The sequence below is a fragment of the Hipposideros armiger genome, unplaced genomic scaffold (assembly GCF_001890085.2).
Source record: "Hipposideros armiger isolate ML-2016 unplaced genomic scaffold, ASM189008v1 scaffold_413, whole genome shotgun sequence".
Lineage (NCBI taxonomy): Eukaryota > Metazoa > Chordata > Mammalia > Chiroptera > Hipposideridae > Hipposideros > Hipposideros armiger.
Window position 1 is genome coordinate 115,731 of NW_017731763.1, and position 25,546 is coordinate 141,276.

Consider the following 25,546-nt stretch of genomic DNA (forward strand, 5'->3'; position numbering starts at 1 on the left):
TAAACTAAAGAAAATGAGGACAGTTTCAGATGACTCAGAAAATTCTATTGACTCACAATGATTACCATATTTTATATTTTATTCAAACAATCAATTGAATAATCCATTCTAAAATATTGCTGTATGCTGATTTGCCAAAGTTTTGCTCCATGTTGATAGGCCACATTTGTATGTCTACAGATGCAATAATTCATTTCATACTTTTTTAAATATGGAAAACTTTTTGGTTCTCACAAGTCCTCAGGTCTCCCTCTCTCTCTCTCTCTCATCGTAGTTTTGTAGATGTTGTAAGTGGTGGTATACAATTGTATATGTATTTTTTTAACTCCTCTACCAACACATTAGCCTGTGAAAAGACACTGGTGGAACAATTAGTTAGGGAAACATTGAACACGTTAGCTCCCTTTATATATCCCAGCTCTAAGAAGGACCACTGTGAAGAGAGAACTCTTTAACTCATTTTTTAGACAAATTGCCTTAGAATCTTTCAATAGCATACAAAATTAATCTTCCAGGGAGCACACTTTTGGAAATCAGGCTTATGCTGATATTCACAGGGTCAAAAATATTGAACTTGAATAGCTATGGGCTTTTCTTGCTAACTTCATCAATAGCAAGCTTCACTTCCCTTTTCATGTTTAAAGATTCTTCCCTTTGGGGAAAAGGATGGAAAATTAGAGGCTTATATCATCCTACCTTTTGTCAACTGTTAAAACTAAACTCCCTCCCCCCACCCCTACCCAGTGGTCCCTATTCTCTGCCTTTTCTGATCATATTCTTATTTAACAATTTATTTAAAAATGAGCCTTTCTAGGGCTTTTCTCAAACACTTTTTCTTTAGCTATGTGATAAGAAGTTTATCTTGTGAGCTCAGACACTTAAATTCAAGCCTTTCTAGATCAGCTAAAGGCTACAGAGAAGGCAGTGGAAAGGTAATTCCACTTAGATTTCCTATCTGTACTTGGATTTGACATAGAAGTCAAGTCTAAGTCACTCAAGTAATTATTTCTCACATGAGCGCTTTTGCTGACAAATAAAATGTTGGTAAACTGTGTGTAGAGTTCTCCAACTAATTTTGCTCTTAAAAGGAGAAATCCTTTTTTCACTGCTTTTCCTTTCTTTCATTTTAAATAATGCATGCTATTGGTTTATGCACTCTATAATCTTGCTGGTTATTCCAAACTTTATTACCACCTCCATTTTTAAACATGCTGCCAAGTAATGAAACTCTGTGTTTCTTGACTTATTTATTTAGAATTTATTTAGACTTTATTTATTTAGAATTTTCCATTTAAATATCATCATAGACATGTTATCTATATAAATGGAAAATTCTAAGTATATATATATTATATATAATATATATATACACACACATATACATGATTAGAAGCTCACCAATATCATAAACAGATATCATTGACTAGCTTCATAAGTAGCTTTTACCTCACAAAAAGATGTCTTTTCAAATTGGGTAAATTAAGTTTCTGAAAGTACTGACATAGCAATTGCTATATCACTCATCTCTGATAGAAGTTCAAATAGAATTTCAAATCTGATCAAATCTCACTTTTATAGATGACTTTGACAAATGTATCAGTCACCTTACCTTTATACTCATTAGAACTTTTGTGGCAACTGCCAAGCCAGTGTTCCGGGGCTGAAAAGTAACAAAGGAGAAGAAGGAGGCACTGGTGAGCCTGGAAAGTATGATTCTGCAGCCCGGAAGGTAAGAGGCCAGCTGAATGTGGGCAGGCCCTGTAGGTTACACAGGGCACCTTCTCTCACATCTGTTACTGCTCTGTCCTCTAGGGTGACATGGGGCCACGAGGTCCTCCAGGAATCCCAGGCAGAGAAGGACCAAAGGTAAAGAAGCTTCTCCATTCTCCTTTCTGTGACTTCCAATTCAGTGTGAAAAAAAAGGAAATCCATTTTAAAATGCACTACTTTGTATAAAAATATTTTGGAAAAGTGGTGTAAAGCCGTTTGCAAATGTTATTTATTTGTTCCCTGACTGTTCAAATTACATGCCCCAAGTGTCCTGAGAAGAGACATTTTCATTATTCCAAAGGATGACAAAGTGATTGAGTGTACTAGCTGAATTTATTGTCTTTTTAGGGAAGCAAAGGAGAGCGGGGCTACCCGGGGATACCTGGGGAGAAAGGCGATGAGGTAAAAGATTATTCTCTGATTATATAGTCCTACTGATTCTGTTTATATGGCTCAACAGAAGAAAGACATCGATTTTCCTAGAGCTCATGTTTAATGCTAAAATGAATAAAAACAAAGAGGCAGGTCTTTTCAAATGTTAACACATTTTGAATAATAATATGTTGATGTTTAGTATCAATGATCTGGTTTTTGAGACTAGGAAATTGAAGCACAAAATTAACATATCAGTTACTATGTTTCTGTTTCCATGTAGCAGACGATAATTCCAACCAACTCTCTCAAAATAAAAGGAAGAGGATTCAGGAAAGGAAGATTTACTGACAAACATCCCAAAGTAGCTAGTAGAATTGAAGGAGTAGTTAACAACCAGCCTAGGGGGAAAGGCAGACACAGAGCTCAGCAGGACTTCCCTGGAACCCTGCTGTAACATGACACAACTTCAGTGACCTTGGTTTGTCTGTGACTGCTCAACTTTCAACTTCTTGGGAGAAAAGGATCTGGTTAGACTAGCTTAGATCAGCTGCCCAACCCTGGACTAAGGTTCAAAGTCAACTGTACTTTTGAGGCAATGGTATAATTTTCTGACTCTAAACCATGGCGATGTTCAGGATATTATTCTTTTCCTGCATAATTCACATTAACTCTTAGAAAAACCAATTAGGATGATGAATTGTTGTTAGTTTAAACAGTTTTGATACTAATAATTCTTAATGAAAGTAAGTAAGCCATCTGGCATATATTAACCTTGATGTCAGCGCAGAAAATCATAATGAAATGAAGTAGATCTGTTTTTTGAGTTGGGAGTTATATTTCACATAAATTATCATCATATGTTATGGTTTTTAATTAATAATGATTCTACTCTAGAAAACTGAGGTTTGGCTTGCTTTTCCCAAGTTAAAAATTAAAGAAAAAAGAAATATAATATTTTCATTCAAAAACAAAACTGGAAAGGCATTTTCTTTCCTTTTTTTTTTAAAGATTTTATTGGGGAATTGCAGGGAGGGGAACAACGTTGGGAAATCGGGGAAGAGAAACAGACAGGTAGACAAATTGCTGTTTTTGTTCTTCAGTCTAGTTGTGGAAGACGTCACTTCACTGGTCCATGTTGGTATGATCATTGTGCTCTTCCCGGGTGAGGCAATAGGTTGCCAGTCATTGGTCGGCCGCTCACAGCGGCTCCCGATAGCTCACAGTGGCTCCCAGTAGCTCACACCGGCTACCAGCCACTCACGTAGCTCACGGCAGCCCACTGCAGCCCTGCTGCAGCCTACGCCATTGTAGGCAACTCACAGCAGCCTAGCTCTAGGTTGAGCTGTTGTTCATCATCTTAGCTGTAGAGGGTGAGTGTCACTGGCCCTCAATGTGGGATCCGAACCGCAGCCCTGCTGCTCAGAGCTGATGCTCCCAAGCGAGCTCTTAACCAGCTGAGCCACTTGGCCGGCCCAAGGCATTTTATTTTCAAAGTAAGAGTTAATTGAGCTTTTGCTTCTTCATGCTCCATAGAAAGTTTCACTATAGTACTAGCACAATATCTGATTTTAATAGTCTAACGGCTTTGAACTGCCTAGATTCAAGAGGTAGGTTTAGAAGCAATTGAGAAGGCAATAACAAGGGACCAGGAAATAATTGAATTTCAGGTTTTTTATAAGTGACTCTAAGTTAAATTTATTAAAAGTTAATTTTTATTGATTTAACAGGATACTTCACCCTCTTGGTGAACTGAAATCAATAGTTATTATTCTTCCACTAATTTAGTGTGTTTTTTCTTAACTATACCTTATGGATTCTTTAACACGGAGTACACAAAATTTTGCACAAGACTCTTATTACATAGGGAATTCCAGCAAGTTCAGAAGGAAATTCTTTTCAGTTGTTTCTTCACATCACATGAATAATAGGAATAAACCTTAAGTAACATACTAGCTCAGTGGGTCCTTTGTGGAGAATGAGTCAGTGCAGTATTCGCCTCTCACACAGATGGGAAATAGTATCATCTGGTCTTCTCCTTGGACTCAGATGCTACCTAAAATTATAATTTGTTGACTGAAGTGAATGAAACTGACCAAGAATTATACATTTCCAACTGGCCAATAAACTGTACTCTTGTAATACGTACATAATATCTAATCATACCAAATCTGAAATGTCTGTTTTACTCTCAGTAGAAAAAATAAACAGGGACACCCCATCTCTTTGAGGACTTCTACTTATTATGTGTTCATAATTCATTTGGGAATTTAGAGGAGTTGCCTATTTGTTTATTGCTCTTAGAAAAGTGACATTATCCTCTATATTTTTTGTAAGTGTTTCACAACTCAAGGTGGTAACTTGAAGCTGCTAATAGAACACACCTCTCATACTCAAGAGTAAATTCTTGCTTTGAATGCAGACCTACCTACAATATTTCAGGATAACGATAAAGACATGAAAATATTTTCAGCCATAAATTTTCACAATGGAAAAATAAATATTCTTGGTAGCGACTGAGCTAGGTCTTGCAAAACCAAGATATCAGAGCAGGGAAAGAACTTAGTGATCCCTGAATATCTATGCAATAAATTTTAATTTGTATTTTAGTTTGGCACTCTATGCTAAAATGACTGTCCTATTCTTCAATATTCATTCCTCTTCTTTAATGACCTTCTTGTCTTCTAAAATTATCTTATTGCCCTTTATGCATCCATAGTAACTTTTACCCTTACTCCAAAATTTTAGCTTGTTCAGAAAAAGGCTGCTGAGAATGATTTCTTTTTTATTTATGGACTGAGGTTTATTTTAAAGTTTAATGTGGTCATCAAAGGTTAATGAATCCCAAGCTTATAAATTAGACTACCTAAAGACTCACTCAACATCTCTAGACTAGTTCAGTGTTGAAACTAAAAGTAGCAAAAAAAGAGAAAAGAATATATATGTACATGCATATTTTATACATGTACATATAGGGAGAATTTTATGAAAATATAGTTTTGAGATAAAGCAATTTATGGTATAGCATTTATAATCTCAAGATATTTAGAGGTGCTATTCCCAAAGGAAATTTGTTTGTCTTCCACTTATATACCTGTGAACAAGTTAATGGAGGGGAAATAAAAAGAGACAACACAGCATGCTAGTGCATGCCATTCACACACACACACACACACACACACACACACACACACACACACACACAAACACACTATAAGCATACATAAGATTTTACCCAAGATTCTTATTACATGAGGAATTTCAGATGTTCAAGGAGATTCCTTCCAGTGTTTACTCACACTATATCACATGAGAATATCTGAAGTAATATAAGATCCCATTGGCATTAGATATACTGGCCTGGCAGAGCTTGGTCCTTGAACCCATCGATGCAAAGAACCTTGGTCTGATAGGATTTATTTATTGCATAAATAAATATGCAATAGTTTTACCAATGTCATCTCACCTAATATTTATAATGTGTATAAAAATACATATTTCATCACAGTAAAAGGTAAAGGAAATTTATTATAACAAGAGTGGTTTGGCAATATAAGAAGATCACTCAGTAAAGAAAATTAAACCCTAAAAGGTAGAACAATTCAATCTAGAACTCCATGCATCATATGGTTATCTGAAACAACAAAAAGGTATCTTTAAAAGTATATTTTTTCTGATTTTAGAAGTCATCTTAGTTCATTATAAAAAATTTGGGATATATACAGAAGCACTGAAAAATATATAGAAGTTATCGCGGTTTGCACTGCCCAGGGAGAACTGTTGGTAATAGTGATATTATGGTCCACAATCCCAAAGCTCAAAAGCCTCTGAAGACGCTAGAAATTTTTTCCAAGATTACAGCAAATTCATTTAGCAGCAAAATCTGAACTGAATTTATATGGAACTGGGCTGTTTATCCCACTTGATGAGAATACCATACGTTCTGCTCCAGAAATATTTGTGTGTGTATTAGAGGATGCTGCCTCAGGTACCATTGACAGTGTTACATAATATCCAGTCTGAGCACTGTGCTACCTTTAAAAAAATCTGAAAACTCAGATCTCTGAAACACATCTGACACTAAAGTTTCGAAATAAGGCATGATGAACCTCTATTTATCATTGTCATATTTTATAAAGTACATTTATAATTTTTTAATCATTTGGACCCTACTCTATGTAATGTTTTGTAACTTTTATTTTTCCGTGTTATCCAATAGTTTGCCTAAACATGATTTTAATAGTTGTGAAATATTTCATATTATGGGTTTTCTGTAACTTATTTAAGTAATAGTCTGTTGTTGGCAACCTTGATACAAGAACAAAATTAATTACTCAAGTTACCAGTTAATCTAGCCGGTTCTTCCTTGAATATATAGATGTGTCAGCATCTTAAACCCCATCCCGTATAATTAGCATTATTCTACAAATCTAAGGAGGCGAGGGAGGGGGATATCTATTCATTTTTATGCTTAAGCTCTTAAAGCGTTCCAAATTTAAATTCACCAATGAGCCAGATTTCTTCTTATAATGAGCTGGCCAGCTAAACTAAATATTATATCATAAAACATGTTCCATTTTTCCACTAGCAGAATGAAGCATTAGTGTAATCATATATTTCTTTGTTGGCATTCTGCCAATCTGAAATTTGTATTTTCATGCTGGATTCTCAGTGGTGCTATTGTCGATGGGGCAGCTCTGTGAGGCCAGAAATGCTCTGTGAATCACCAAACACATTAAATGATGCTTGTTACAGATTCCATGTCATGGCATTTAAGCTCAACATCCTTACTCTTTGAAAACAGCTATTCGTGTGTGGCATATATCATGTTTTTTTAATAAGTCAACATAGATGTTTAATTGTCGATAGTCAAAATACAGTAAAACCTTGGATTGTGAGTAATGTGCTTTGCGAGTGTTCTGCAAGACGAGCAAGCATTCCTAATACATTTTAACATGGTAAATGAGCGATGTCTTGCAATATGAGTAGTTTGTTTCCAGAATGAATTATGCTTGCAAACCAAGGTATTACTGTACTTGATTAACTAAAATGCCTTGTTTCAATGATATAGCAGATTTTATGGTAGGTACTATGTCTTCTAGGGTCTTCAAGGAATTCCAGGAATTCCAGGTGCTCCAGGCCCGACTGGACCCCCTGTAAGTATTTGCTAAAGCTGCTCTGCTCACAGTCCCCTACCTGCTGGGATGATAAAAGGTGAACTAATATTTCTCATGTGCCTGCCTCTATGTAGGTTATCCAGCTGTTGCTTAGAAAAGTAGCACCCACCATCTCTGATTTTCATTTAGTATTACTTAAGGTTGCTCAGGGTTGTGATTTGTCATGAGAATTCTACCAAGCCAGAAATCAGTTTGTGGTTAAGCTCATCTATCTGAATAGAAGAAGTTGGATGCAAAACAACATTCTATTTTCTACTTATTATTTCCTGACATTAACCTTTGGAAGAGATATTTAGATGGTTATACCCTTATATCCTTAAGTACAATAAACTAAGAATTTGTTTTTTAGAGGGGAAAAAAATGGGTCAAGGATGATTAGATTCAATTTATTTTTATTCTTCTCTATGAATTAAAATATCCTCTACGTTAGTCAGTACTTTCTTTCACTGCTTCTCAGACATAACATCATGGCTTTTGTGTCCTTGGTTATACTGTTTTCCTAAAATAGAATCTCTTTTCCTTTCCTACCTGCTCAACCCAGTGTCTCATTAAAGTGGAGCTCAAATCTAGGGTTGCCAGTTAAAATGCAGGACATGCAATTAAATTTGAATTTCATATAAATAAATAAATATTGTTTTAGCATAAGTTTGTCCCAAATATTGTATTTTTATTTGCTAAATATAGCAACCCTACTAAAGTCTTAACTTCTCCAGTCCTTCCCTTCTTGGAAGTCCTATGCAGATAGTACTTACCACACAAGTAGGAAAGTAATCATGTTTCTTAATGTTTTGAGTCATGGATTTGCCATAATTAAAATTTTTTCATTTATGTTTTCACCACAGTTATGTGAAACAAACCTGGCTGTAAACTGTAGACTAAAATTAAAAGTTAAGACAAAGAGTTGTGAAAGGAACCGTGAAAATTATAGCTAACTATTCTCAAAAGGAATTAAAAATTTTATTTTCCATTGGTAAAATGCAGATCTCATAACTCAATAGGCATGTTGTTAATTCTGCTGTGTCTTGAACTATGTAAAATGTTGATCACTCCCAAAATTATAGCTCATTTACAAAAGCATAATGTTATGTAAATTGCCATTTAAACAGCAAGGCTAAATTCTGAAATGTATCAAAAGGTTCCAATTAAGGTCATTCAGTGTGGATGGCCAAGGTGAAAAGCAACCACAAATACAAATTTTACCCTTGCACAAGCTTATCAGCGGGATACAGCTGCTGTATCAGCCTGAAGAAATGTAAGCTTGTAGGACTGATTTAATTAGGATTAAATGACCTTCAAAATGTATCAGTTTTAGACCAACTTCCAATACCCTTTGGCCACGTAGTTGTTGTTTTTGTAACCAACTTAGTTTTGTGTTTCACAGGGCTTCATGGGAAGAACCGGGCATCCTGGTCCCGCAGGAGCAAAGGGTGACAAGGTATGGAGGACAAGCCTCACTTAGTGTTTGGATTGGGGCTTGGGACAGGGGCAAGGTGAGACTGTTTACGAAGAGATCCATAAAATCAAGCAAAGCCTAAGAGGAGGAATGATGTCTGGTAGTGGGCTTGGAAGGACATCGGTCCAATAATTGATCTGAATGAAAATAGGATACTGTGTTCCTAGAGGAAAGCATGAATAAAACACTGGTGCCTTATAGCAAAAGTCCAAGCTGGGGTCAGGGTCCTGGGCATCTAACGATGTGAAAGGATGGGGAGGGGAAGCCTCCTGAAGATGTCCAAGTAAGATGGTTTGTATCAGGGAGCTCCAGCTCCAGGTGCCAAGGCTTCAAGCTGCACACTGGCCCATCAGGAGTAGGAATCCAATTCGAGAAGGGCTCTCTCTGGTAAAATCTGGAAGTTCTCTCCTTTGAGGGCCATGGGGTAAATTCACTAAGGAACCAGGACAAATTGTTTCCCGGGGAGTCCAGTTGATTGGACAAATGGGCTTCTGTGGTCAGAAGGGAGGACTGTTAATACAGGAAGACCACAGGGCATCATAAATTTACCCAAGTTAGGCTCTAAATTGGCCTCACAGTGTGAATCCAGACAGAGCTAGTAAATGAGGGACATAAGATTAGCTATTCACATTAGGGAAATAAGAATAAAAAAAGTACACTCAAGTGGTTTCCATCCGGAAATGACCAAAAATGGGGCAAAATGGCATCAAGAAGCAAAGGAATCCCACCCCCCCACACCCACCCCCAGACTGAAAAGAAACAGTGCACTTATTCTAGCCAGGCTCGGCACATTTTTTTCTGATAGTATTCCAAGGAGCTTGCCCAACCCCACTAGCCTTTTTTCTCTGTTCTCTATAGAAATTATTCAGAGATTTGCCTTTTGAAGTTAATGGGAATTCCACACTGAGATGAGCTTTGGGGCACAATTGAGGATGAAAATATGACTCTTAATTGTGCCAGGAAAAAAAGTCTTTTCAACAGGCACATATTTCTCCTTGTTTTTTGTCCTCTCATGGTTCATAAGAACTATGACATAATTCTCTGAAGGACACTGCCAGCAGTCAGCAGAATATGACATGTCTTAGAGAGATAGCCACCTTCAAAGCAGTCGGGGAAAGATACAATTTACTCCTTGCCACTCATTCTCAGTCAGACACATTGCAAGAAAAACTTTACAGTTTATTTTTATCGATAAAGATACAAACAAGATTTTATGATACTTTCTTTTGTTACTGAACAAGTGGGAAGATTAGAATGAAATCCTTCATAAATTTATGGAAATGGGTTGAAATCTCTCAAAATTCTTGGACGTGGTAAATAGGAATTATACTCTTCTGGGTTCTTTTTTAATTAACCATTTCTTGCCATTGCCCATGATCTTGAGGGACTTAAAAGATTTTATGAGGCTATCATTCTGAAAGAAAAGTTACAGAAGGAACTGATTGAAGGCACCTAAGGGACTATAATACCTCTGCTTATTATGGGCTGATAAGCATTCTGTTTTATAAAAATAAAAGTGAAATCCAGTTTTCAAGTCTTAACTTGAATTCATTTTTTCATAAATTCCATTTTCCGTCTGCTTCTTCTGTAAGCAGAATATCTGAGGCTGTTTAAACTGTATAGAACATTTCCCGTAAGCAGTATTGTACCACAGTAACGTCTGTTCCGTGGGAGACATGCTTGACTTGGTTATAACGTCTAATATTAACTTAGGAAGTGAAAGACGTTAGGTGAGGCTAAAGTGAGGGGCTGACCCAAAAAGCCATAGCTCCTCGGAGCCTGTCCCCTTCTTGCGGGAACTCTGCTCTTCACCCTCAATATGGGCAGGGTGCTCCCAGCTGCACTTAAAGTCCAGGACATGATCCCTGGGTTGTCTGGCTCCATCTAAAACTAAGCTTCATCCCTGGGGCTCCCACAGTAAGAGTTTGAATGAGTACGGGAAAAGGCATTTACCTTTCCTGCAGTCTAGAAATGTATTTCCCCAGGTGAAAGAGAAAAGCCAAGCTGAATAAGACTTTGCAAGGCAGACACAAAACAACAAGCCATATTGATTTCACAATATGGCTCTCTGAGCAGGTATAATCTGGTGTATAAACCTGGGGTACAAATGTCTAAGCCATTGATTTTGATCTAAATATCCTTTGCAGGGCAGTGAGGGACCTCCTGGGAGACCCGGACCACCTGGACCGCCTGTGAGTTGTTTCAGGTTTAAAACTAAATTCCTGTGCCTACTTAAGACTTTTATATTTCAGAGGTCAGACGATATTTTGATGTTCTCAAGGATAAAAATCATCTGAGTTTTGTGTGTAAATATAAATGTTAGCCAATGTAGCTTTGGGAAGACCTGATGTTTCCCTGTTGGCTCAGTTCCAATGTGAGGTGTTCAGATTTACATACTGCGGTCCTCCTCGCATACTGTGGATTCAGGAGACCTGGGTATGTGCCCTGACTCTCCGCTTCCTGCCTGGGGGGCCCTGGAGAAGTCACTAAACCTCAGTGATCCTCATTCACAGAAAACACATGGGCTTTAAAAAGAAATTCCCTTCCAGCAACGTGAGCTAGTCCAAAATTTGGTTTTATGCTATATGTGTTCATTACCATCCATGATATCTGAGATGCAAGGAAATTCTATTTATATAGCACCTAGTGAATAAAATGTACAGGAGCCATGGATGCTTTTATGCTCATGATTGAGACAGATGCGCGTTGTCAGGGAGGCTGTGGAGAGAAGAGGTGCCTCTCTCTGTAGCAAGTCTGCCCTCATGTGGGACCGTGCTCGAATCGCAGCAGAGCTTTGGTCCCGGCCAAATGGTCTTTTCCACCCTTCCTCAAAGGGATAGTTTAAGAAGCCAAACTCAAGGGAGAAGGGGCAGAATTTACTTATTACTTTCTGAAGACAACAAAGATGCGTGCGTTATTAGTCTGCATGCAAATACAGGCTTTGCACATGTAAATGAAGAGATTTGCACCTGTTTTCCTAACCCTGTTCTTCATTTTGTTTACTTACCTTGTCTTGACAAGGAAGCAGGGCAGAAAGAATTTCGGGCTCAAATCCTAAAATGTACTTACTCTCAATGGTCAGAAAAGCAAAATAACCCACAAACTCACGAAAGGGACCTATATTTTACAATGGGCTTAAGAAGTCTTTCTCTTCCCCCTGAATTCTCCAAAACAATTTATTCTTCAAGACAGATTAAATGTGTCTTTTGGGGGGGAAACCTCTCCCTTTGGGGACAAAGCAGGGGAGAATCTCAGACAATATTATACTTCATCTCCCCAGTACTTTGCATGCTAAAAAATACAGTACACATTCAACAATTGTCAAATGAGTGAAATACTAAAGGAATAAATGAGTGGATCATTTTTTCTTCCATCACTAGTGTTTTAAAGATATATGCAAGTTGTGTTCACTTGAGCACCACTGACCACCATTATCCAAAAACAGTGAAATGATGTCTTCTTCAGTTTTGCACCTGAAATGTGGAAATCACAAACCAGGCAATATAGATTACTGACTCTATGGGAATTAAAAATATATATATATTAAAAGATCCTAACTAAACTTTTCATATGCTAATTTTTCCTAAATGCCAAAATGCATGATTTTTTTTTTAAGATTCTCATACTGTTATCTTAAGTGTTATTTATTCCGAGACTTTCCATTCAGGGTCAATTTTATTAGGAAGTTCTTGTTCCCTATTGTTCTAAAGAATATGCTTTTGTAGAAACATCCACACAGGGCTGTGAGTAACATCATCTCCTCCATTTAACCTTAATTTTCTATTTAGTATGAAGAGACTGGGAAAAAATTACTTTTCAGCAGCCAAATTGTTCCCTGTTCACATCTTCATCAGCAGTACTGCATTATAGCCTGCAGGTCAGCGGACTGTAAACAGTTAGCATAAAGTGGCAATTCAGAAACTGAATTTTAATGCACAAATAATATTTTCCTCTGAATGCATTAGTGTCTCATCTGTCAAGCCTGCACATTAATCACACCCCCACTGAAAGAGCCTCTGTGCTCCAGGTATGGTCCAGCACACTCCTTTTCATTTTTTACTCTAGATCTGCTTTTGAAAAGTCAAAAATAGAAACATTGGATTATTTTACTTATAGTAGTAAACTCACTTTCTAAAATAGAATAGGAAAAATATCTCTTGATAAAAAGATAAATGGTAGAGATGCTAGCTATTAAGAGAATAATTCTATATCTCATTTCTTTCTTAAGGGTACACCATTCAGTGAAGGAAATGGAATGAGCAGTTTATATAAACTCCAGGTATTTACTTTTATAATTATCTCAAATAATTTTCCAGTTATGAATTAATGGAAATTCTTCTCATCCTTGTATTTCTTTTTTTTGAAGGGAGGTGTGAGCGTTCCCAGTTATCCAGGGCCCCCTGGTCCCCCTGTGAGTACAGTTGTTTGTCACCAAAGCATACTTTGTCTAAACAGCCACAATTAAAACAAAACAAGACAAACAAATCAAACACCTAAGTTCACTGAAAAATGCCTATTACAAACTTAACCAGGATTTTATGCAGGAGGAAATAAATGAAACCAGTTATAATAAAATTGAGAAAATGTACACAGCCAAAATAATGAAAAATAGCATTGTGCATAGAAGTGTCACTTTTCACATTGAAAATCGAAGAACTAAATCTCCAAGCATCACTGCCATAGGAATTCCATCAACTTACGTTTTTTTCATCTTATTCTTCAAATCCAAACTGTAGCAACACAAAACTTGCCAATATGTTTATGTGTATTACAACAAATTGGACAACTATGCTTTGTCTTCTATAATGTTGCTTCAGTCATTATTTAAAAAATTACTTCCCTTTTTTTTCTTCTAGGGACCAAAAGGTGATCCTGGTCCAGTGGTATGTATATTCCCATGTTTTATGTCATTCAGAAAATAAATTTTTATAAAAGTTTGAGAGAAGTGTGTCAGGGAAAGATGGCCTGCCTTCTTCGACGTTCATCCATTAACATGTTGGAAGCAGCAGGCCGACCGCCGAAGAAGCGCCAGCAGTGTGCTCTTCATTTTTAAGATGCATCAGTGCTTCTTAAGATGTTGACGTTTGTCTCTTTTGTTAGTGTGTTTTAAAAATCACCCCGTGATGGAGGAAGACACATAGAAAGCTCTTGATAAATGGCACGCTTTCTTCTAATAGAACAACTTTGGTGACTGATTCAATATTAAGTAGATGGTGGAAGAAAAATACTTACTGGAAAGAAATTCCTTAATATGTCTGCCATCCCCTCAACAACAAAAATAGATTGTTTATTTGCTTTGAATGTTAGGCAGGAATTCTGTAGGAGATGTGGTGTACTGTCCTAAACCCGCTTATTAGGAGTAACGTTTCAGGAGGTTAACATTCAGCACCAAAAGAGACCATGTCCTCAGCTGCCCAAAGGGTTATAATTGTTCTCCAGCTCCCTTCTCAGGGCAATATATGTTAAAGCCAATTTGTTTTCCCCTGAAAGCATGATTTTGACAAGTTATTAATAGTAGCATTTTTCAAACATGTCATTGAAAAGTTTCCTTTATTTTATTACTCATTCTGCCCATGCTTCATCTGTAACATTTTTTATGCTTTTACCAACAATATCCTTCATTTTAATTTTAATTTTCTTTCACCTGGTTAATAAAAATTTCCTCCTGGTCTTTCCTTCTCACACTCACACAAACAAAACATCCCCTCTGAATGATCTAGGGCCACCTAGACTTCTCACTAGCTTTTGGGGAACATTCAAGTTTTTTCATTAATAACTGCAGATTAAGGTGAAAATGTTAAAAAAGCATTATAATAAAGGATAAATTATAATTCACTTGGATTGGAAAGTGGGTGACAGCAAAAATGTAGACATAGTTGAGTAGAATTTGAAGAAATTAAGCTTCAAATTTCTTAGTTGCAAAAAAGAATAAAGACTAATTGAAGGATATTCCTTCATTTTGCAGATGTAAAGTAAGTGAGAGAAGCACAAAAGCAAATGTGGAATTATGAAATTAAATACGATCCAAACCTTCAGATTTATCTTAGCTAGAACTTGGAAATTATTCTTTTGGGTTCTGTGTCAGCATTACCATGCAACTCCCTTCATTTCCCACGAGTTGCCCAGTATGGAGAAATAATACCTTACACCATAGAAATAAGCAGGAATTGTAGAATTTTAGGTCACAGAGTAGAAAATGGAAAAGTCATGTGGAGATGGGCGGGGGTAGATTTCAAGCATCCTTCAAATTCCATGGTGCTATATCTGCACCACTGTTTCTAATCTGCTCAGTAAACATTACAGATGAAAATTACCCTTAATTGAATTTATTACCTTTAGAGGGGCTCCATTCTATTCATTTGGTATTCAATTTATAAGTGGCTTTCAATTAAATATTTAATTATTAGCTACTTTCAAACAAATATTGATTGCCAGAGCACCTTTCCCTGTCCTAAGGATTGCTGGGAATGTAAACAAAGAGAATCAAAGAGCTTATTTCCTTTGTCAATAACCCAGGGACTCTTTCACAGAGCTTTATGTAGAATAGAATCTGAACGTCTTTTTGTTTGCTTGTTTTTGATTGACAGGTTACATATTCATGGATATTTAAAAAGATTTCTGAAGCATAAAAATTATCAAGCCATATGCTACCCATTTTCTCTCTTGGTTTAAAAGCCCTAATGTTTATTTGGTCAACGTTAGCAATTACCCTCAATCTAACTTTTCCAAATGTGTTTTCGAGGACCTAAAGGTTGCATGAGACTGCATGCTAGAATATGTAAAATATTGTTTTAATGGAAAGGCTTACCTATCTCCTCTCAGTGATCCATCAGCTTTATCAGTAACTTTAAAACTCATTGGAGATACTGCTGCTGGGGTAATCCTCTGAAGCGTTCACAGTTCATGTCCAGCTACAGAGAATATTGAAGGATGATCATGTGCTTTGAGAGCTCCATCTTCATCTCTTCTTAAACAGTTTAGTCTCATTCTTTGGTAATTTAGCAGCCCCGGCTCACAAATTGGCAAACTTTATTAAGGCCCAGCCTTTCTTTCTAATTCTATTCCAATTGTAGTTATCACTGACTAGAGGGATTCTTCCTGATTAGATTCTTAATCATAAAAACAATTAATCAGAAAATAGACTCATACTTCTCCAGAGAATAGCCGTATTCTCAAACTATTTTCAAACACCAAATGCAAAAACACAGATGCTTGAAAACAGAGCATACCATTTACTTACTAAATTACCAATCAATGTTTGAGGGGGTATTTTTTTCAGGCAAAAAATATCTTTACTTTTGAAACCAATGCTTAAAAACCTTTTGATCCTTGTTACTGTGTTTCTTATGTTCATGTTTAACAGGGAGAACCTGGTGCAATGGGGTTGCCAGGACTAGAAGGATTTCCAGGTATAAAGGTAAGTACAGGAGTTAGAAATGCATCCACTGATTCAACATTCAAAACTTTTACTGAGCACCTACTTATACCAGGAACTGTTTTATACCAGGAACTCTTTTAGGTTTGGAAATACACAAGGGAACAAAACAGATAAAAATCTATGCCCTCATGGAACTTATATTCCTAGATGAGAATATTGAAACTAAATGAATAAATACAAATATCTATTGGGTTGTGGGATAAGTCATGATGTATTTTTTTCTATGTTTTTCATTGCAAAAATGCATTATGACTTTTCCAACAACCCAATAAATAATATTGCTGTAAGTGCTATGGGAAGAAAGAAAAAGTAGATCAGGTTAAAAGGCATCATGAGTACTGAAGGGAGCGTGGTGATTTTTAAATAGGGTGGTCTGAGAAGGCAACAGGAGAGCAAAGTCGACAGAGGTGTTACTTTGTGAGGGGTGAAAAGGATAACTATTGCATTGTTCTGTACACCTGAAACCAATAATAAAAAATACAATTAAAATTTTTAAAAAAATCAAAAATAAAACCTTGTCTGGCAGTTTGACTTTGCCATGATATCCAAAGACTCATCTTAGCTCATGACGTCTTAGAAAATAAATAAGTAAACTGCTCCTTCAGTTTGAGAAGCACTAATAAAGAGGCTTATTGGCCATTGTAAGGACTTCATCTTTTATTCCGAGTTAAATATGGAGCCAGTGGTGGTTTCTGAGTAGAAGTTTGATAGGGTCTGCTGCTAGAGAGCAAGGGTGGAAGCAGGGACTACGCTTAGAAGACTATTCCCGTAATAGGTGGCAGGGATGTTGGCTAAGATCAGAGGTGAAATGGCGGAGGTGGTGAGAAGTGGCCGGATTCTAGATGTGTTGTGATGGCAGGGGCAGCAAGATTTTCTGATTGATTGGATGTGGGTGTAGAAGAATACAGAAGAGCCAAAGGTGACTCAAGTTTTTTGCCCTGAGCCACTGGAATGACTAGGCAGTCAGCAACTGAAATGAGGAAAGCTACAGGCAGAGCCTATTTGGAAAGAGTGAGGATGATCGGGGGTTTAGTTTTGGACATGAGACCAAATTTGAAGTATCTATTAGACAGCAAAGTGGAGGTATTGAGTAGGCAGTGTGATATAAAAGTATGACGTTTAAAAAAGAAGTTTAAGGGCCGACCAAGTGGCTCAGTTGGTTAAGAGCTCGCTCAAGAGTGCGAGCTCTTGAGCAACGGCGGTTTGAGTCCTGCCCGAGCTGAGCTGCCACTGAGCTGCCAACAGGTGGCAGGATGGCTCAGCTAAAAAAGAAAGAAAGAAAGAAAAGAAAAAAAAAAAGTCTAAGTAGAGCGATAAAATTGGTTGTCCTAAGCATGTAGTTGCTGTCTTAAAGTCAGCAGACTGGATATGATCACTAAAGGAATGATAGTAGACTTTTAAAAAAAGGAAGAGGGTCAAGGACTGAGTCCTGAACCCTCCAACATTAAGACATCAGGAAGAAAAGGAGGAACCAGCAAGGGAGACTGAGATGAAATGACCAAGGAGCTAGAAGAGTAATTTGGTGTCCTGGAAACCAAGTGCAGATAATGTATCAAGGAGAAGGAAGTGATCACCTTTCTCAAATACTGCAGATAGGTCAAGTATAATGGGGATGGGGTCAAGTACAATGATCAAGTATTGACCATTAGACTTAGCCATATAGAGGTTATGTATTGCTATAGTAATTGTTACTAAGTCACAATATTGGTAGGAGCAACTACTGGACTTGAATGGGTTTAAGAGAGAACGAGAAAGAAAGAACTAGAGACAGCAAATCCAGTATAGACAATGCTCCAGGAGTTTTGCTGCAAAGGAAAGCAAAGAAATGGGCCGTTGGCTGCTGGAGGAAGTATGGCAAGGTTTTATAAAATGGATTTTGAGACCATAGAAATACCAGAATGTTTTGTATGCTAAAAGGATGATCCAGTAGAAAAGGGTAGGATGGGCGATGCTATAGGAGGAAAGAGAAGAATTGCTGGAACAATGTCCCTGCATAGCTAAGAGGGAAGGGGACCCAATGCATAAATGGAGGGTTTGGCTTCAGAGAGAAGCCTGGATAGTTCATCTATGGCAGCGGTTCTCAACCTGTGGGTCACAACCCCTTTGGGGGTCGAATGACCCTTTCACAGGGGTCGCCTAAGACCATCGGAAAACAAAAAGATATTTACATGACGATTCATAACAGTAGCAAAATTACAGTTATAGAGTAGCAACGAAAATAATTTTATGGTTGGGGGGTCACCACAACATGAGGAACTGTATTAAGGGGTCGCGGCATTAGGAAGGTTGAGAACCGCTGATCTATGGTAACAAGTGGGAAAACAGAGCACAGAGGTGCAGATGCTGATATGTGTGAAGATGAATTTGTTGGAGTCTATAGAAGTTCTTTTCCAATTGCTTAAATTTTGTGAGATGGAGGAAGCAAGGTCATCATTTGAGAGTGAGGTAAGGAGAAGCGGTTGTAGATTTAAGGAGATCTTCTAGGAGAGAGAAAAAAACCAGTGTCTACAGAGTGTGGTGGCCGGGAAGCTCTAGGGCCCCCTTGTGGTTTATGGTCATGAACTAAAGTGAAACTAGTCAGCATGATTTTAGGTGCACTTCTCCATGTACGGACACTAGGGTAAAAGTACAAAATAGGAGGGAAGTGGTATTTAAACAAAGTTCCAGTTTTGACAGGTGAGTACTAGAAGCAACAATGAGTCAAAAGAGTTAACAGTATACACAAGGGAGTGATTGTGGCCAATAACCATGGAATTTAAATTAAATAAGGAAGAGAGGCCATCCAGGGAGTGAAAGATAATGAAAACTTTGTACCTTCAATGGATTGTGGCATCAGATCTTTTAGGGGTTCCAATACTCAAGGGAGTGGATTATAATGGTGAGAGACAGTGGTCCAAGGTTGGAATGCATTAAAATGAGATTACAGAGGGGATGCAGTTATTGTTATTGACAACGTCACAGGTATCACTATGGAAATAAGGAGCCAGATCATTAGAGGAGATTGGTTCAAAGAACTTAGAGACCCAAAAGCTGGAAGGACCATCTTGTCAAAGAGAAGTTCTCTTAACATTAATCTTTATTAGATATGCAAATGCTTCCATTAAATGAAAAATTCCAGTATGTTCATTGCAAGAGTAAAAATCCCATAATTTAAAAAGAGCAGAATGAAACTGGCAAGAATCACCTGTTTACATCGTTTGCCTACTTTTTTATTAGTTCTTTTTCTATTTGACTCTACCTCTGATTTATATATTAAAGATATTACTTCTATCTTATATTTTGGAATTTCTATCCTAGTTGGTCTCTACCTTTCACTTTTATGTATAATCTTATTGTACATGTAAATACAACTTTCATGTAATTGAATATAAAACAATTTTCCTTTATGATTTCTTGTTTTGCTTTTATGCCCTAAATGACTTTTATTCTTATTCTCAACCAAAACCAGATAGTCACTTATATTTTCCTCTAGTTTTTTTACACTTCACATGAACTTATTTTTTACACGATCTGCATGAAATTTATATGGGGTAGAATATAAAGAGAAGAATCAGCCTTCTGTAAAAGAAATTATTCAGTTATTAGTTGTTGAATAATACATCCAACAACTATTTTTTATTTGTTGAATAATACATTTTTTTTTACCAAAGTCCTATTATAAATGTTGGTCTATTTCTGAGGTTTCTGTTACATTGCATTAATATATTGCTTAATCTTATGCCACTATTCCATTATTTAATTGTTTTAGCTTTATTATATGTTTAAATATCGATATTGCTAATTTTATTTTTTTCTTTTAATTTTTTCTTTGACTCTCTCATTCATTTATTATTCCCTAGTGAACTTTAGTATCGTTTGACCAAGCTTCAATTTCATAAGAATTGCATTCAATTCTTATAAATTAGTTTGGGTAGCACTGACACTTTTCCAACATTGTCTTGCCCTTCAAAAACAAAATATATCTCCCCATCTAATCAAGTTTTCTTATCTGTCCCTGAAGGAAGATATAAAGTTTTCAAATGTAGGTTTTACTCAACAAAAATTGCCATTTTATTATCTCATATATTAATATAATCTCTAATATTTTTAGCGTTGTCAGCTTTATCTAAAACACTGCATTCCCTTTGGAAAAAATGCTGAGTCACTCTACTGTTCAGAGCAAATCTTCACTTGGCCTAAGGAGGTGAACTACAAAATCCCTGGTTCTAAATAGCTTTATTCTAGCTCTATATCGGAGGAGTCAAGTATAAAAAAAGCTTTTAGGTAGAATTCACTATGCCTACCCTTTTAAGTATTGAATTACTTTTGAATATCTGGAGTAAAACTATCAACTAATTTTAGCTGTAAGTATAGACAGAGTCCTATTAAAAACAGTTCACAAATGATAACATGAATGCTTGTTTTCATTAAAGTTATTTAGTTTTATGAAAAAAAAGAAAGCTTAACAAGTTCAGTTGGTGACTCATTTTATTTTTCCATCTACCCTCTAGCTTCACACCCAGCTGATTTTGATAATGTTTATCAATTCCAAAGAAAAACTGTCCCAAATCCAAATGATTATTTGAGCACTAATTTTTATAGGTAAAGATTTTATAGATATCATTATAAATACCAATTTTTCTAAAAATTCCAACAGGGAGATCGAGGCCCAGCAGGTTCTCCAGGAATAGCCGGCATATCGGTGAGTCAAATTAACACACATGATTTTCGAAGGTAAATAGTTCTGTGTTCACAGTAAACCTATACCTGGGATCAAGAAGGGCTGGGGCGCAAACCATCACTCCTATGACGTCAGGTTCCTGGAACCTGTAGGTTAAAAAATAAAACCACCTGTCCTTCTTCCACCTCAAAAATGCTCCTTTCTTTATTTTCACCTTAAATTTTTTTTTTTGGTATTTTTTTTCCAACTTCATTTAAGGTGGGGGGGGCGGGAGGGTGGGGGGAGCCCAGTTACCTGTGATGATATATTAATACATGAGCGCAGCTTTGAGAAGCTTGTTTTGTTCCTTTATTCTTATCATATATAAAGGCTTCTTGTTCCTCAAAAAGTAAAGTTCTCTTTCTCAGGCAGGTACTTCAAGTTCTTTGTATGAAACTCGAATCTGCCCGAGTTTTCCCTCAGCCTGGTCTTAGCAGAGCTTTATTGCTGCTAATGGTGTCCTCATAAACCAGCCCTTCAATCCTCTCAATCATTTTTGTTGCTTTCTGGTGTCAAATGTTTTAATCTCATTAAGGTCTTTTCAGATGAATAGAAAGCACTCCAGGAAAGGTTGAAACCATTTCTCTGAGCCCTAGGGGTCGTTCTGATCTTCATTCATGATGCTCTAATTAAAATTTTGTAGTCACGCTTTATGAATAACATCTCATTTCTCTTCTTGCCGGGTGCGCCCGCACTGTAGGCCCAGGGTAAGAAAGTCAATGGAAGTCATGTGCTTGAACATGAGAGATAAGCAGGGTCCTGCCATCACCACCCACCACTACCCATTGACATCTAACACCCCACACCATCCAGCACCACCTGCCACCACCCACTGCCATCCAGCACCACCTGCCACCATCCCTATCCCTTAAAAGGCCAGCAGCCACTCTATTTAGTTGTTAAATCTAATAACAAAATGAAAACCTATCCATAGTCCACAGAAAGCCATTATTTACAGAGGATGACATCTCTTATTGAGTTGTTCTAGATCAAGTTAAAATATTAGTATGATTGAAAAGTAACATGAAAATAGTTTCTTTAGTAAGCACTTCAGAATTTTTTATGCAAGAAAGTATTCTTCTTGAAAGTTGGCTCACACTTAATCTCATTCCTCCCGTCTCCCCTGCACTACCATTTGTAGCAACATATTTGGAGCTGTTTCTAGAATTGCCCCAGGCCCCTTATAACCTGCCCCCTTATAGTCATTCTCACCCTGTTTTTGTTTCTACCTGGTATAATGAAGCTAATGCTCTACTGTATTCACCCAGGTGTGACTACAAATTACTTTTGACTGTTACACTAAATTTAAGTCTATCTTCAGAGAAAAAATATTGGCAACCATTGAAAGCATTTAAAAGATGAGTGACAGGCTCAAAAGGCAATCCAAATGAAGAATTCCAAAAGATATTTTTGAAAGCTGCAGCATGATTGACATAAGAGGTAAAATGAAATTTTCTTGTCTCATAATTAAGAGGCTAAACTGACAATTACAAAAATCGAGAAGGGGTAAAAAAAAAACACACACTACAAATATACAAACAGTGTAATTAAAAACACAACTTAATGTTTTAGAACTGGACCTTGATGTTGCTTGCAAAATAAAATAGTTAAAAGATTCTGGAAATAGTGGTGATAGTTACACAACAATGTGAATATACTTAATATCACTGAATTGTACATTTAAAAATATTAACAACGGAAGATTTTATGTTATGTATACCTTACCACAATAAAAAAAAATTTTTTTGAAGGTGATTGTTTTGGTTGAAGCTGGGATGAGACTTACCTAGTCAGATACATCATGGTCGCTCTGCAGAGTACCATGGGGGCCCAATCCTGCTCTTCCCAGGACAGGCCAGTCTATGTGTTTCTAGTACATTCAGGACTATCCAAAGATTGCTCCAGGGCTCCTTTCTCCCTCTCCCTCCCAGGGTAGTATGAGTACACAGGAGGAAGTGTCTGTAAGAGCTGGCAGTGGGCAGGGCCTCTGGCTGTGGGCGGGGCCTCTGGTCAGCAGGCTCCGCCCCACCCCACCCCTCCCCTCCTTGGCTCTCTGAAGATTCGCTGGAGCTAGCTGACCTTTGGGATTGCTGCTGCCTGTCATCTGGTCCCCAATCTTTTTGCCTCAGATCACAAGGCCCAAACACTCTGCACCCCTGAATCCCATGTGTCAAGACCGTTTTGGACATTGGCCTTCTCACCTCTAACCCACCCCCAACTGAGGAGCACAGGAGCTTCGGGGGCTCCTGCTTGCCCACACAGGCTGTGGGACGCTCTCTCAGGCCTGGTATCTGCCCAGTTTCATCGCTTATTCATATCTGCACCTGTGAGGGGCTCTCCCCCCAGAATTCTAAGCAGCAAGTGGGGTGGGGGTGGGGGGCGGCTGGAAAGCCCTGCCTTTTCAGATTCCCTCACAGCCCACTGTGGTTTCTAAGGTCTCGGCCCTACCCTACATCCCCACGTTGTTTGTCTTTCCCAACCATGCCAGGTCCAAGGGACAGGAGGTGGTTCCTTCTCAAAGGCAACATCTGTGAGCCTGGTCTGGACACTTCAGCCCTTTTTTACTTCCAGTCTGTACGGGAACATCTTTCCTTGTGTCTCCCTGTGGTCTCTCTACCCCAGGTTTTTTCTATTGTCAGTCTTCCAGGACACAATCTGTTGATGTGTATTGGATCAATCTTGTCTCCTCCCTTTCAACAAAACACAGCTTTTCCAATCAAACATGATCTCCTTTGGGCTACCTTACTATAAACTTAGAAACTCTCTTGTGAAACTCAGCCTAGAAAAGGTTTCTTTGCCCTCCCGCCCTCTAAAGTGAAGAAGGGCTGCCAGTTAAAGAGGCACCAGAGGGACTTCCAGAAATGAAATTTAATTTCCCTTGATTAATGTTTTCAAAAGTATTACCCTCCCCTGCTACCCATCCACCATACGCACATATACCCATTCAGAGAGCTGTCCTCCAGCGTGCCGCCAGAGCCTGCAGAGTTGAGTATGGGTCCCCTGGACTGTGTTCCGTTAGGAATGCCATTTGAGTGCAGAGAGCCACAGCCCTGGCAGCATTAAGCTCACAGCTGGGGAGGGGAAGCACGTGGCATCATTCAGTAATGTGGCTCCTAACGTTTCTCTTTGATTTGACTTCCCAGGGGAAGCCTGGAGCCCCGGGGCCTCCAGGAGCTCCAGGGGAAACGGTGAGTTACCAGCTACTTATTTGCGTTGTGCTGCGTGCGGCTCGAAAGCTTTTCTTGTCACTTAATGCTTGTCTGTGGACTTGTCTACAGGGTGAGAGAGGACCTGTGGGAGACATAGGTTTCCCTGGACCAGAAGGACCCTCAGGAAAGCCAGTAAGTACTTTTTACTGTCTACCATCTGCCAGTTTGAGAAATGTTCTAAGCATGGCCTCTTCACCTGTCTCCTCGGAAAACCTGAGATTTGAATCAGTAGTTCCCAAGGAAGTAAGAAGAGTAGGTTCTGCAGATGGATTTTGGGGGTGTGTGGTTCCCACTGACTGTCCTAGATTTCTATGAGGTATTGTTATGTCTTGCACGGTGGGGAGAAAGGTGAATTGTTTTTTAAGTGTCAGGAAATTAGACTCATTGTTTCTTAAGTCTAATGTTCTCCATGAAGTTAAAAAGTCAAATGGCCTGTCACATCCTAAAATACAAAGAAACAGAAGACTCACAAGTCTAACACCTGTGTGTTAAGCTAAAGACTGAAGTAGAAGCTATTTATTTTCTCAGATTTCCTCCTTTATCTATGGGACTTGTCCTTACAGGTTCATAAATCACTGCTGCCAAATATATCATCCCCTTGTGACCTAAAGAGCTCTTGGCTGCTGATACATAGTATTACTGTGACATTGTAACAATCATTCCTATTAATTCAATTCAACACATTGATCTAGTCCCTGCTGTTTGCTAAGGATGAGGATATAAAGATGAATATAAAGGGAGGGATATAAAGATGAATAAGGGGATATAAAGATGAATAAGACATACTCCAATTCCAGGTTTATTCTTTACAGAAGGTCACTGTTCTCTTTGTTTATTTGCTGTGGTGTGTGGAAAGGGGGTGACATGAGGAGAAAGGAGGGCTGAAGGTGAACAAGCAGAACCGAGCTCATGAGACTGGTTGAATATCTCTGTGAAAACGTCAGGGTCGGTGTGTTTCCTGACCACCATCTCCCCAAAGAAGGCAGCCTGAAAAAGAATGAGAAACATCTACAATCTAGCATTAGGAAGATCTGGATTTGACTTATGAATCAAAGGGTTTTGTGAGTCACTTAAGTAACATAACATATGGTAAGCATTTCCAGTGCCTGCTCATGGGAGGTGCTCAACAATATTAGTTTCATCCCCTGCCTCCCCCTTCATTGCCTCTTACCAACTCCCCACTCCCATGCCCTGTAAGCCATCTCATAAATGCTTGCCATTGGGTCCCCAGGGGATTATGCAAAAAGAAATTTGTTCATTCAACAAGTATTTCTCGAGCACCTACTATGTTCTAGGCACTTCTTCTGGGAGCTAGCAATTCATAGGATTTACATTCTAGTACAGGGACACAGACCACACACACACACACACACACACACACACACAATTTCAGGTAGAAGATCTAAGCAGTGGGGAAGGACTAGAGTA

General features: G+C 38.0%; 1 protein-coding gene across 1 annotated transcript in view; it reads left to right on the forward strand.

Annotated features, from left to right (window-relative positions):
* LOC109394157 (collagen alpha-1(XIX) chain-like) overlaps window positions 1-25,546 on the forward strand; it is a 65,085-nt gene that overhangs the window by 11,766 nt on the left and 27,773 nt on the right. The window contains exons 5-17 of the mRNA XM_019663982.1: window positions 1,625-1,729; window positions 1,813-1,866; window positions 2,119-2,172; window positions 7,245-7,298; window positions 8,701-8,754; window positions 10,920-10,964; window positions 13,001-13,051; window positions 13,139-13,183; window positions 13,629-13,655; window positions 16,136-16,189; window positions 20,847-20,891; window positions 24,053-24,097; window positions 24,188-24,250. Of these exons, the coding sequence (XP_019519527.1) occupies window positions 1,625-1,729; window positions 1,813-1,866; window positions 2,119-2,172; window positions 7,245-7,298; window positions 8,701-8,754; window positions 10,920-10,964; window positions 13,001-13,051; window positions 13,139-13,183; window positions 13,629-13,655; window positions 16,136-16,189; window positions 20,847-20,891; window positions 24,053-24,097; window positions 24,188-24,250 (696 nt within the window). The remainder of the gene's footprint in view (window positions 1-1,624; window positions 1,730-1,812; window positions 1,867-2,118; window positions 2,173-7,244; window positions 7,299-8,700; window positions 8,755-10,919; window positions 10,965-13,000; window positions 13,052-13,138; window positions 13,184-13,628; window positions 13,656-16,135; window positions 16,190-20,846; window positions 20,892-24,052; window positions 24,098-24,187; window positions 24,251-25,546) is intronic.